This window comes from Tasmannia lanceolata, unplaced genomic scaffold (genome assembly GCF_043159265.1).
Source record: "Tasmannia lanceolata isolate RefF3 unplaced genomic scaffold, GAP_Taslan_0.1 ptg000044l, whole genome shotgun sequence".
NCBI classification, from domain to species: Eukaryota; Viridiplantae; Streptophyta; class Magnoliopsida; order Canellales; family Winteraceae; genus Tasmannia; species Tasmannia lanceolata.
Window position 1 is genome coordinate 23,686,798 of NW_027518721.1, and position 14,153 is coordinate 23,700,950.

General features: G+C 39.1%; 1 protein-coding gene across 2 annotated transcripts; it reads right to left on the reverse strand.

Moving 5' to 3' along the window:
• Positions 1–1,464: 1,464 nt before the first annotated feature.
• On the reverse strand, positions 1,465–12,636 carry LOC143863588 (uncharacterized). 2 transcript variants are annotated; one of them, XM_077374300.1, is made up of 5 exons: positions 12,357–12,636; positions 8,412–8,715; positions 3,170–3,301; positions 2,863–2,979; positions 1,465–2,186 (listed from the first exon to the last, which is right to left on the reverse strand). In XM_077374300.1, exons 2-5 carry the CDS (start codon positions 8,679–8,681, stop codon positions 1,848–1,850), a joined length of 858 nt encoding a protein of 285 aa, XP_077230415.1. In that variant the 5' UTR covers positions 8,682–8,715; positions 12,357–12,636; the 3' UTR covers positions 1,465–1,847. The 2 variants fall into 2 exon arrangements, with proteins under 2 accessions (XP_077230415.1, XP_077230414.1); XM_077374299.1 differs by having other exon boundaries at positions 8,412–8,682; positions 12,357–12,634.
• Positions 12,637–14,153: the final 1,517 nt, after the last annotated feature.

Below are 14,153 nucleotides of genomic sequence, written 5' to 3' on the forward strand. Positions count from 1 at the left end.
CTGGGTAGTGGGTTGAGCCCATGGCCAACCCAACCAGACCGGACCCTACGTCCATCCTGTAATCTTAGGCCCTGTACGTCTTAGATTATGACAACTGATTATCATTTATCAGTCCCAAACCACAACTGATTATCAGTCCCAAACCAATTCTTGGACTGACAATACTAGGTTTTGGACAGACAATCGGCAGTCATAATCTAAATCGAACAGAGCTTTAGGGGGATTTTTCAAAAAATTTGGGCTATGTTTTTTTTCATATTGTTTTCTGTTTTTGCCCTAAGCTGACCCAAATCCAACTCGATTCGATTTGAAAATAATGGGTTATACAGGCCTCGTTAGGATTGAGAGATTTTAGACGTAGGTTGAATTAGGGTCGACCATCTTCAAATCGGGTCAGGTTGGTGAGGAACCTTTTACTCAACCCGAACCTGAACCTGATTTCCAACTCGACAAGGTTCAACCTGACTCGACCCGAGAAACCCTTTTTTCCAACCCGAACCCGACCCAACCTGAGTTCAAACCGACCCAAGTTTTTAATCTTACAAAAAAATAAATTCATAAAGAATGTTGAGTTTCACTCGGGGCGGGTTGCCCAAGCCCTCAACCCGAACCCAAACTCAAACCCACCCTACCTTTTTTCGGGTGGAACCCGACCCGAGTTGCATCCCTATCTATGATAAACTGAGCATCAAGTGTTTGGATACATGGAAAAGGAAACAATGGAAAATAATATTTTGAATAGAAAAAATATTCCACGAAAAAATCCAATGTCCAAAAGGTTTGCAAGTTTCCATGGAAGCAAGGAAATTTTTCAATTTTCAAAAAATAAATTCCACAGAAAATAAGCTTAGCAAACCCTGAAAAATTTAATGAGTCGGATTTGAAGGGATCGTGGCTAGACACCGGTGGATCCGATCTGAACCGGATCCGTTGACACCTCTCTCTCTCTCTCTCTCTCTCTCTCTCTCTCTCTCTCTCGCGCGCACGCACACAGAGGGAGGGGGATGGGTCCATAAATCCTATAAATCCTAGATTATGTATAAAAATAAGAATTATAATAATTACAATAATAATTAGGGATTTGCTAGGGTCAATTGCAAAAGGCATTTGCGGAACGTCTGTTGCATGAGAGAGCAGCCACATAGGCTTACTCTCCAACAGATTTGTCATTATTCATGAGGTGGCTGCTTCCGCAAAATGCCTTTTTCGATAAACCCTAGCAAATCCCTAATAATTAATATCATAATCTGTTCAATGGTTGTTTGGCAAGGGAATAACAAGCCGAGGTTTATTAATGACTTCAACTTAATATAAAAAAAAATAAAATGAGAAACTTCTACCATGTGTATCTATTGTATCAATACCATCTATGCTCATAGAGAATCCTGAATAAAAGTTGGGTTCCAAAACTTTGGCATGTTCACTGTAGTGCAACCATTAGTAACCAACAGTTACAATCATCAATGATTGAGAATTTAACTTCTATAATGTGTATCTATTTTTGTCATTCACACAACTTCTCTTCATATAGTTTTCCTTATAAGAAAATGCTAACAGCGTGCGGCGACACTTAAACTGCAGTCCTGCGTGCATGTCAACCATCCATTCAGTTTGGACGACTAAGATTACAAAACCTCATGAGACTCTTGACTGGAGTAAAGAAGAACACTATGGCTTCCCCGTCACCAGCTGATCCCAACCGTTTGATCACACAATCCCTGCCCAACGATTTCCAACCGTCCATTTCCAGACCGAAAAAAGATGCCCCCCAACTTACATAGCCCTCCAACAACTCCCTTCTTTTCATCCTAGTAATGGGGAAATAAGCACATAGGCCTTCTCAATTTTCAGGGGACGTTTAGGTTCCGGAAAAGCTGAGGAAGATGAGCATTTGTTAGCTTGGTCCTCTTGCTTATCTGAGACTTCTTCTTAGGTTTGGTCTTAGGGGCAATGCCAAGAACTTGAGCCATGGCCTTCCTGTTAGCAGTGTTAGTCGCGGGCTTCATCCCGTTCTTTTGGAGATCCTTCTCGATGTCAACCATGTCGCGTGGCAGCTCAATCCCTCGAAAGAGTTGCTTCAGATCTTCATCAACCTTTATTATCACCTTGGGGTCATTCGGGTATGCTATGTCCTCTTGCGCGTCGAAATTTGACAGCAGCCAAATCTCACCTGCACCTTTCAGACCCTGCAGATTTGAGCATGTAACTCTGCCTTTTAAACAACACTTAAAAGGCACATATTGTTTGTAATAATAATGAAACAAAGGAGCAAATTCGTCTGAAATTATGGACCCTTTTGAAATTTTCTTCTTTTATAAAGGTATTATTCATCAAAAGAAGAAATAGGGGGGATTTAACTCGATGAAATAAGTACATCAGCAGATATCATGGTGGCATAGAACAATATATTGATTCAGGTTAAGTGAGAAGACAACATATGAGGCTTTGGTCTCCTTAAATTCATCTAAGATAACACGAGTACTAAATTCTTTTAAATTAAGGGTATTTTAATCATTTGAAGAAGCAAATAATTTTGTTTAGTTTCTCATAATGGGATCCAGGGATCAGTTTTTCATACCCATTGCACCAAGTTTTGGATGCAACCATAACTTGGGCTACAGGAAAAGATTCAAAACTTTTCTAAACTCCAAACAAATCAAGGGTGTAACCTTTATAAACAAGATATGTGTAATATCATATAAAATATGTTTATGCCCTACCCAATTAATTGAGTCAGACAGCTTCTGATCATTCTTCAACTTGCTAACAATAATATTTGTGGGCAGCAGTTTAGTTAGTATAGAATGGAGTAGTGTATACAGAACATGTGTTGCCTACAAAAATGAGAGAATATTCACACACCTGTAAGTCCTCCATAACTGACAGGTATGCATCTTTAAGATCGACAACAGCAATGCCTTTGGGATACTTCCTTACCAAATGAAGCAGTTGGGTTTTGTCCTTCAAATCATGCTTGGACTGTGCATCAAATAAACGAAATAATTCAACAACAAATTGAATGCTGTTAAGAGCGTCTGTTTATTAATCCTATAACAGACATACATACACAAGAATGTGGCAACATAAGCATGCAGAAATAAACACTCACAATGCACAATATACAAGAAACATTTTTTCCTCTAACTTTATGGTGCAGGGAAGTAATCACCTTGTAAGAGAAGCGCCAACCGTCATAATACACTTTATGGTTATTCCTCAAACTATCAAAGACGGCCTTGTTGGTGTTCACATCAACATAACATGTTTCATTTATCTGCTCAGGGGTAAAGGCCTGCCTTGTCTGTAGAAGTTCGAAATCAAAGTTATAAGAAAATGTCAACGAAATTCTTGTTAAGATGACAGATTACTAATACATTCTTTAAAATATCAGGCATAGACCTAAAATTTACAAGAGATTGTGATTTGTTATTATTTTTGTTTTAGGATGGGACTCAATAAACAAACAACACATTCATCATATACCAACAAACAAGTAAAAGAAGAGTGTTGCACCCTCGTCACTTCTACCAATAAAGAGAGAGAGAGAGAGAGAGAGAGAGAGAGAGAGAGAGAAGAAAAGAGGACAATAGTTCTAGAATAGCAAATTTGGCATATTAAAATTTTTTTTACAAACAAGAAAAAATGGTGATATATATATATATATATATATATATATATATATATATATTTTTTTTTTTTTTTTTTTTTTGAAATGGCAAATGATCGTTAATGAAGAAGAAGAAGAATATACAAGGCCAACCGAGAAAGTCAGCAAAAAAAGAAGAAGAACAGAACAGAAAAGAAAAGAACAAGATAATGATACTATCGATACAAGACTCTCAAGGAGGAAGAAAGTCAAAAAAACTCAAGCTCCTGCCTAGCTACCCCGTCTCTTGCGAGCTTGTCCGCCTCAGAATTACGGGCCTTTTGACATGCTAAAACACTGGTTCCGACCTACCAATGTGATCCCTAATCTCGTCGATCCAACAAGCAAGCACCATGGAAAAGACTTACTACCTTTCAGCCACCCTATAACCTTTGACGAGCCACCCTCCACTATCCCCTTAGCCATGTCGAGAGACCCAATACGTTTTATACCCTGAAGAGCCACTCTGACTTCTGCCTCGCTAGAATCTGCATATCCTTAAAGACCAGAGTATGCCCAAATCGTAGCTCCGACCTCATCTCTGAGGAGACCTCCAATCCCTGAGCGTCTAGGATTCCCAATGCTAGATCCATCGAAGTTAAGTTTGAGAAACCTAAGAGGAGGGGGGACCATTGGGGGGCAAAGTGCCGAGGACGATCACCACCATTGCAGATCACCTTTTAACCATACCATAAATGATGAGCCGATACGAATTTGAAATAGGGGAGAATTCTTACCTAAGAGATAGTCAATGCAACGACCTTGGTGAAGATATGATGAGGACTTCTGGTGACCCCATTAAACACTCTTGCATTTCTTATTTTCAAGAATTTACTTTGGCATGTTTACAAATCCTTTACTACTAAAAGGGAAAATTCCTAAAAAATCGTCTGCGTCTTTCCTGCTATTTCCTTATGCGTCCCGCCTTAATTTCCATAAAACTCCCAAGTATGTCCTTTTTCACTACTTCTTTTTCGTCATTTCCGCTTCTCATATGCCCTTCCACAAGAGTTTAAAAAAAGACGCCAGCTGTCTCCTTTTTTGCCTTTTTTGTTCGTAATTGTCATAATTTTTCAATTTTATTTGTAGTTTTGGCCGTAATTGTCATATTTTAGTACCCCGTTCGGTATTTTTTTCGTAATTACTTTACTTTGCTTCCATTTTCCCGTAATTTTTCATTTAAAACTTAGTACCCGCGCATGATTATTATTTATTGCTATTATGTATTGCTAGCCACCTTTGCACAAACCGTACTTCGCAGCAAAGGATGGGTGAACAAGCATAAAAGTACGCTCGGCGAAGGTGGCTAGTAAATCCCTATAAAAAAAATCTTAAAAACATACGTCAAAAAACCGGTTGACCCGCGAACCGGGTGCGTGTCCTAGCCCAATGACCCGTAAAATTTCTCGTGTCACTTTGACCCGGCCAGTTTGACCCGTTTCCCCGTGATTTAGAGGGAAATGATGTGATTATGAGAGTTTTTATATATAGTGTGAGTCCTTACAGTGAGTATTGTTCTTCAAAAAGCACTGTATGGCTTACATCTTAGGATGATCTAAACCGTCCATTTGATGGGCCACAATGTAAGTAGGTTGTGTGCCAAAATCCATTTCCATAGGATAATTACAACCCTCCAATCAATAAATGTTTCCTAAATATGCCGTTCCTCTATAGACTGCATGGCTAGGATCATCGCATGGAAATGTGTTTTTTGGGAACATCCTATTTACGATGTGGCCCATCAATTGGACGGTTTGGATCGTCCTATGATGTAAGTTATACAGTACTTTTTTTTAATAGGGAGTGTAAGAAATATGTTTTTGGTTTGCAAGCTTTGTCACAAAATTCTTGTTACAATATATATGGTGTAAGCCCATGTAGTGAACTATTTTTTAATAAGCCGGTAGGGGTCCCCACAAAACCCCAACTTACCTATCAAAAATTGGGGTGAATATTTTACCGCCTACACCATAGGATGATCCAAACCGTCCATTTGATCATTCCGAAATGATGATCGCATCCCTACAATCTATAGATAAATGACATAATTTGGAAACCCCGCAACTGTGTTGGGATCATCCTATGGAAATGATTTTTGGCATACAACCTATGGTGTAAGTCCGTACAATCAAGTATTTTTCAAAAGAATCGTACGCCTTGTATCATAGGATGATCCAAACCGTCCATTTAATGGGCCACAATATAAATTGATTGTTCCCAAAAAATAATTACATATGATAATTCCATGCCCTTCTTTTAGAAAAACTTCCTACTGTATCCTATTAGCTGGCGGCATTTAAGTCATTTTGATGCTAGAAGTTTCTCGGAATGAGAAATGATTTGAGGGTACAATTGTCAATTGCATACGAAAAAGTATCGACATATGGTACCTGTCTATGACAATTACGAAAAAAAACTACCAAAAAGAGGTATAGACATATGACAATGACGAAAAAACTACGTTATATGACGCATTCGGGACAAGTTACAAAATATTGACGGATGCCGAGCACCTGAAGAGGAACAACAATTATGGAAACCTCTATCGATTGGAGGGCTACGATCAGCCTATGGAAATGATTTTACGGGCACAACCGATTGATGTTGTGTTCCATCACATGGACGGTTTGGATCAACCTATAACCCTCTATAGATCGGAGGGTTAGGATCAACCTATGAAAATTATTTTTAGGGCACAACCTATTTAGGCAGTGGCCCATCTAATGGACGGTTTGGATCATCCTATGGTACGGGCCATACCGTACATTTTAACAAAGTGAGGAGTGCGATCATCAAAATACGGTGAGTAGTGCCATTATAAAATATGGCAGTGAGGACATTAGCACTATATATAATTTGAAACCATCGATGTTCTTGGATATTCCCACGCGGGTCGAGTTCAACCCGAATTTAGGTTGGGTCGGGTTAAGATTTTTCACAAATCGGGCTGGGTTGGGTTGGGAAAAATCAACCCGAATTGGAAATCGGGTTGGGTCGGGTTGGGTTATCGGGCAACCCGACCCGACCCGAAACCCGAATTTGGGTTCCATCTGAAGAAGTTCTGTATATGTGTTTTTCTTTTTCAACATTGAAATAGTCTCCACAGTCCACAATGGACGGTTTGGATAATCCTATGGTGCGGGCCATACCATACTTTAATCAAGTGAGGACTGTGATCATCAAAATATAGTACTGCGGATAACATTTCCCTTTGTTAATTGTTAGTCCCTGTTTGTTTTGGATTTTGAGAACCGATTGTGAGTTAAAAACTGATTATTGGTGACTCACTATTGGTTCCCAAAATCCAAAACGGGCTTGAGTTGAGGTGGTCAACAATTGGTACCATATCAAATTGGGTCAACCCGACCCAACCCGATTTCCAATTCGGGCTGGGTTGGCCTCAACCCGACCCGAGTTACACCCCTAACGATGACAAAAAAACTACTTTTCCTTATTCACTATGTGAGGGTCAAATTACGAAAAGTTTGATATTACGAATGCACGACACCTGTAAAAATATTGACGAATTCCGAGCACCTTAAGAGGAACAACAAGTATGGAAACCTCTATAGATTGGAGGGCTAGGATCAGCCTATGGAAATGATTTTACGGGCACAACCTATTTATGTTGTATTCCATCACATGGACGGTTTGGATCAACCTATGATGTGGTCTGTACAATTCTTTGTCGGCCCATGCATCGCACGGGGCCCTTGCCTTCCATGCTGCAATGTCCCTGCCATTTCACTAAGTCGGATTTGTCTAGGGTACTTTCGCCATTTCACTGCTGCAATGTCCCTGCCATTTGCCATGTTATTTGTGGGAATTCTTATTTCTGTATATTTTTTTTATTTCTCAGTCGGAAATCCTGATCAGGTGCCTATGGTTTTCAAAAGAAAATCCGTATAGACTGTATAATATCTATTCTAAATTGATTTACATTTTATTTTTATCAATCTTAGTAGGTGAAATTGTTACTAAGAGCCCAGTCTCTCCGATGGATCAAAAGCTTCGGGAAGAGTTGTGCGTGTTCTGCTGATGTTTTGAAATAGGGTTTGGAGATTTTTATTATGCTTTTTGTTCTTTAGTTCTTAGAAACCGCTAGATAGCGAGATCTTGTTCGGTGGTGGAAGTTGGCAATTGGAGAATTGCATGTTGATAGGTTGCTGAAATGATAGAATTAGGTTCTGCTGGAACTATCATTATGATTTGATTTTTTATAGATTCGAAACTTGATGCAGATTTGCTTAGGTTTGTGATATGTATATGATACGTTTACAGTCTTATCTCTCTGCCTCTCAAACACTCTCTCCTCCTTGCAAAAAAATATCCCCTTTCTTTCAAGAAGAATGCTGAATTGAAGGGAGCCTCTGGAAAAACTCAGTTTCAGGCAAACATTCGATCCATGCCACCCCACAACATTTATTTCTTCCTCCAATAAATCAAAGAAGTTTATTTGTTCTTTCAAAGAAATTTTTTCCCTGTTTCTTCCACTAATTGATCATATTGCCATTTCTTTGATTATTCTAATATAAAATTTCTTCTGAAATTAACAATAATTACGTAGTAATATTGAACAATATTTTTAAAAAGTTATACTAATTCATTAATAAATATTGAAATAAACAAATTGTAAAATACCTTAGTGGCACGTGCAGTGCACGTGCATATTTTACTAGTACTAAATAATTCAAAAAAATTTAATAAATACCGACCCTCCCTAGCTGTGCTTATAAAAGTAGAAGAGGAATAAACTGATTGATACCTCTAGGAGTAGGTCAATAACACGTTTGATCTGAGAACCTACAGGGGACTTCCTAATGTTGTTGATGTGTTGAAGCCTATGAAGCCTATCTGTATCACTTGAAAATTTCACTGCAGGTGGGGCTCTTTCTGAAGGTATACTTGCTGATACATTCTTTTGAGATTGAGTTGCCCTAGAGGATACTGCTCGAGCTGCAATGCTGGTTAAGGTTGATTGGCATTTCTCTTGTTGCTGCTTGAACTTATTGAGGCTTTCCTTCAATGTTGCCATCCTGGAAGAGGATATATAAACAAGTGTCAACCAGCTACAAAAAAAAGGAAGGAGAAGAATGCAGACTAAGAAAAAAAGATAAGGTATACACTGTTACAAATTGAATGTCCATCACATTAGAAGCAGAAAGTTCAAATTACCATTAGCAGAGACATGCATTCCCAAAGAACTATTGATTCATTTCCGTACTTCGAGGGAGAAAATATAATATAAGCAATTGCTTAAATTCAAAGCCATTAAAAAAATTACTTAAATTCATGAAATGAAAACATGGAGCCAAAGAATAGTCATGCAAAATTTCTTTATTTTATCGTCTGATGTAGGTCAGCAAGTATGCACAGCTGCGCACATGACAATAGCAAACACCTATAAAAAGTTATGAACCTCATTAAACAAATAGAACTTTCATTTTATTTATGCATCTAAAAGATTATTTCCACCCAGGAATCCTCCATTGGTTAAAATGCACAATAGCATTGAAGTTTCAACTGAACCCTAACCTGATCATTGCATCACCCCCCTCCCCTCCAACACACACCCACTCCACCCCACACACGCATGCACACACATTCCAAGAGGGTGTATGGAGCCTCACTGTGGCAAGAATAGCACAGGGAACAAACAAGTATCTAAGGTTGTGAGATGGACTAAGTCGTGGGGTTGGACTTTCAACCTCCACGAAAAATCTCATCTTCTTCTTTTATGCCTCTCATTTTCTTTTCTCATCCCACTCTCTCCAAAGTCCAAACGATTTGAATAATGATTAATCTGTAAAGTATGAAAATATCAGTCATGTTAGCCTTTAGAAGAATTAAGGCTATGAACATAGTTCTTTTGGCAGTTCGAGGACAGAAACCTTCTATGAAGGTAAGTGGTTGAGGAGAAGTGTGGTGCTTGATTTGGGGTATGGCATAGAGGAACGTTGGGGTTACGATTTGGAGAGATATTATGAAAGGTTTGACGGGTTTCCTCGGAGTGACCCATTTCATAGGTTGCAAAGGGAACCAAGTGATGTTTCGAACATATCTGTGCTGAAGTGATACATCCTTTAAAGAAAGATTTTCCAATCTGCTTTTTGTGGCGACAGAGCCAAACAAGAGTGTAAAAGACTCCTTCGTCAGAGAGCATGGCCTAGTGAGCTGGTCCATCCCTTTCTGCAAGAACTCCTTTGATAGAGAGATTGAGAGAGTGGCTTTGCTTCTGAAGACTATAAAATCGGTGTATATTAAGAAGGATAGAGAAGGCAATAGTTATCTTGATTGTTTGATTGTGGAAGGTGATTCCCTTGATATGGTTTGTTGGATGAATAAGAAAACCAATTATCCGTGGAGGTTCGCTAATGCCATAGAAGATGTCATTGACCCTGTAGAGGGTCATGAAGTCAAGCTCCAACATGTTTCGTGCTCTGCCCTTAGCGATGCAGATCAGATGGTCAGGTCTAGAATGGAAAGATCGGGTCTAGAGTTTTTTTATTTTTTGAATTTTATTAGGCTTTTCTCCTTTTGCTTGGCATGTAGTTGACCACCTCGGTCCCTGGGTGTCACCCTTTTCTTTATTTTAATAAATTATTGCCATTCAAGAAATAAATAGGGAAAAATACACTTAGACCCCCTGTGCTTTCTGACACATTCAACTTAACCCCTAATGTTTAAAAAGTTACAAATAGACCCCCTGTGGTTTCAATTTGTGTAAGGTAGACCCCCTCCGTTGACGGTTCGTCCACAGATTGAAGGGTTAGGATGATCCGATGGAGCTGATTTTTTAGGCACACCCTATCTATGTCAAGCCCATCAAATGAATGCTTTGGATCATCCAAACAATGTGGGCCCACTGTGTTTTTTGTAGTGTTTGGATTCGGGTATGGGCCCACATTGTTTGGATGATCCAGAGCATTCATTTGATGGGCCCTGACATAGATAGGGTGTGCCAAAAAAAGCAGCTCCATTGGATCATCCTAACCCTTCAATCTGTGGACGAACAGTCCACTGAGGGGGCCTACCTTATACAAATTGAAACCACAGGGGGTCTAAGTGTATTTTTCCCAAATAAATATTTTAAATATCATTGTTGTTATAACCTAATTAATAATCACAATAACTTATGCAATAATTGAGCGAACATGGTGTTATGTGAAATAACTCAATTACTTGGAATTTTTTCTGAACCAAAAAGAATTATAAATGTAGAGTAAAGGATGAAGAAACTCTTTGAATCATGCCATTTCATCTAAAAGCATTGATTATTATAGTAATAATTTTAGAAATTCAGGAGGACACGCAAAGAAAAAAATCTTCAATTACAATAATAATTCAGGAGCAAATTCGGACGGAATCTCGAATGATGACGAGATAGGCAATGAGTCATTGGACATTTTTTATCCTTTATAATCTCGTTGCACTAGCTAGTGTACTCGTGGTCAATTGGATATTGACGCTAGTAGGCCTGCCCGCCCTTTTGCCCCCTGCCCCCCGCCCCAACATCATGGGGGCGGCATGCGATGGAGACCACGAAAGTGGTCTCGAAGAGGGACAGCCTTCCACGTCTCAAGCCCTTACACAAGGTCCGGCAGGGGAGCCTCTCGCGCCTCGTGGACCTGTGGTCCCTGATCTCAACCTTCCCCCTGCTGAAGAAGTGTTTCACGTTGGGAAAGGGGAACCTGAAACTCTGCTACACCCTGCTGCGGCAGAGTTTTTTCGCATGAAAAACTTCTTGGCCGGTTTCCCTGAGAATACCCAGGATCCGGAAATTATCCACCTTAAATTAAGAGAGAGAGAGAGACATTGAAAAAGAAATCGAAACAGGTCTCGATCTACACCAAGAATTGACTCATTTTGTAGGTCTCTTACGTGAGGAGGAAATCAAGGAACAAAGCCTGGTTCAAACCCAGGGTATTCCCTCCACTGAGGCTATCGTGGATCAAATAATCCGCGATGAATGTTCTCCAAGTAGTAGTCGTCAAAGACAGGATAATCCCGACTTTCTTCAGGATCTTCGTCTGAGTAATGGGCGTCAACGCAAACTAGTTCGTGATCTAGCCAATAAAGACAATAAGAAGTAGAGAATTTCATTTTCAACTCCGTAAAGAACTATGCGGAATCAGGGGGGATGGGAAGGAGGCCCGGGAGATCGCTTCACTTCTTGCCACTAGCTTCTACCGCTTCAATCAATGGCAAGCTAAATCTACCTTTCATCCATCAATGAATGAATGAAAAGAAGGAGAAAAAATTAGGCTATTTTGGATTTTCGGTACCTCGCACAAATCGAATTCCAGCAATATAAACACAAAAATAAAATGGGAACGATTTTATAACACAAAAATAAAATGGGAACGATTTTATTCCTTTTGCAGATAAACGAGAGAGAGAGAGAGAGAGAGAGAGAGAGATTAGTTGGAAAAAGTCAGCAGCTTGGAAATGGGAAATTATTCAAGAACACAACCAAGAGATATCAGCTTTAAAAAAAAATCTATATTTTGCAGGCCTAAAGCAGAAAACAATTGGGCATTATTAGATTGAGCTTTGGCTAAAAATGAATTGGATTCAACCAAATTGAGACCAAAATTCTAGAAAAAATATCGACCCAGATCACCCTGAATAAAGCCCATCTGATAAAATTATCAATATATCTGAAAGAGCATCAACCCGTGAAGTATAATACAAGGATAGATGAGCTTACCCTATTCTAGCTGCTTTCGTTCTCCTCTTCAAGTGCCCTAACAAAATCTCTTTCTTCTTTGTTCTATACTTCTATCTGTGTGCTAAAGACGGCCATCAGAGAGAATCCTTCGATTGAGAGTAAAAGAAAGAAAAGGGAAAGAAGAAGAAGATGAAAAGGCAAATACGTTGAAAGGGGAGGGAGAAAGAACAAAGCTAAACCCAACCCTCTTTTATAATTAGTTTTGATGAGTAGGGAGTTTTTATACGGCGAAAGCCCTCATGCTCTGTTTGGTTGCCTGTAGTTGGGTGGGAGATTTAGAGAACAGGAAGTCAAAGGAGGAATTAAGGCTACGTTCACTTGCCTTCTTGAGAAAGGAAAGGAGAAGAAAGTAAGCCAAATTTTTCCGTGATTGGACATGATTTGACATTTTCCACCATTCACTAGTTTTCTCGGGAAAGCGAAATTACATAGATGAAAAATATAAATAACGACGTGTGGAAAACCAACTTTCTTGCACTTTCCCTCAAAATTTTCTCACCAAAAGGATGGGAAAATCACTTTCCTGCGAAAACCACTTTTGCCTGCATACTTTCTTTTCCTTTCTTGGCCAAGTGAACAACGGAATTTTCTCACATTTTCTTTTCCAGTTTTCCACGTCAGATTCTTTTCCTGCAGCTAGAAAACAAGTGAACAGTGCCTAAAGGAAAGGAGGAATTAAAAACAAATCAGTCAACGGGTCTCCCCTAAGTTGTTTGGTTGTGTTAGGTGAAGGAGGTTTTTTTGAGTTTTTTTTTTTTTGGGAAATGTTATCAGCACTACTGTATTTTGATGAGGGCACTCCCCACTTTATTAAAAGTACTGTATGGCCCACACCATAAGATGATCTAAACCGTCCATTAGATGGACCACAGCCTAAATAGGTAGTGTCCCAAAAATTATTTCCATAGGTTGATCCTAACCCTCCGATCTATACAATAGTGCTGATAACATTTAATAAAGTGAGGAGTGCCCTCATCAAAATACAGTAGTGCTGATAACATTTTCCTCTTTTTTTATAGGAATTTGTTAACCACCTTCTCCGAGGCAACAAGCCCATTCTTTGATGCAAAGATTGGCAAAAGTAACACTGGGGCAAAGGTGGCTAGCAATACATAACAAAAAAATAGTAATCATTACCGTGTATTACGATTTGTGGAGAAGTGATACGCTTTAAATGAAAAATTATGGAAAAATTGTAGCAAAGGACAATTATGAAAAAAATACCAGCATGGGTAATAACATATGATAATTACCCAAAAAACTATAATCAAAGTTACTAAGTTATGATAATTACGAGAAAAAAGCATTTGCATTGAGAATTTCTTCATTTTTCCTTCGATTCAGAGAAACTCATCCAGCGAATTTTGTGGGTTCCACGTCACCGACAAGCGCCCGACATCCCCGGCGGTCAAACTCCCTAATTTTGTAAAATTCCCTACCAAACACCCTTCGACGAATTAGTAGAATTACATTCCCTGCTATTTTTCTCGAAATAGGAGAACCAAAAAAGCATTATAATCCCTTATTTTTCAAAAAGTACTATACGGACCACATCATAGGATGATCCAAACCACAATGTAAATGGGTTGTTCCCCAAAAATCATTTCATAGGATGATCCCAACCCTCCGACCTATCCGTTCTCTATAGCTCGGAGGGTTGGGATCATCCTATGGAAATGATTTTTGGGGAACAACCCATTTACATTGTGTTCCATCTTATTGACGGTTTGGATCATCCTATGGTTTGTACAGTACTTTTGAAAAATAAGGGACTAT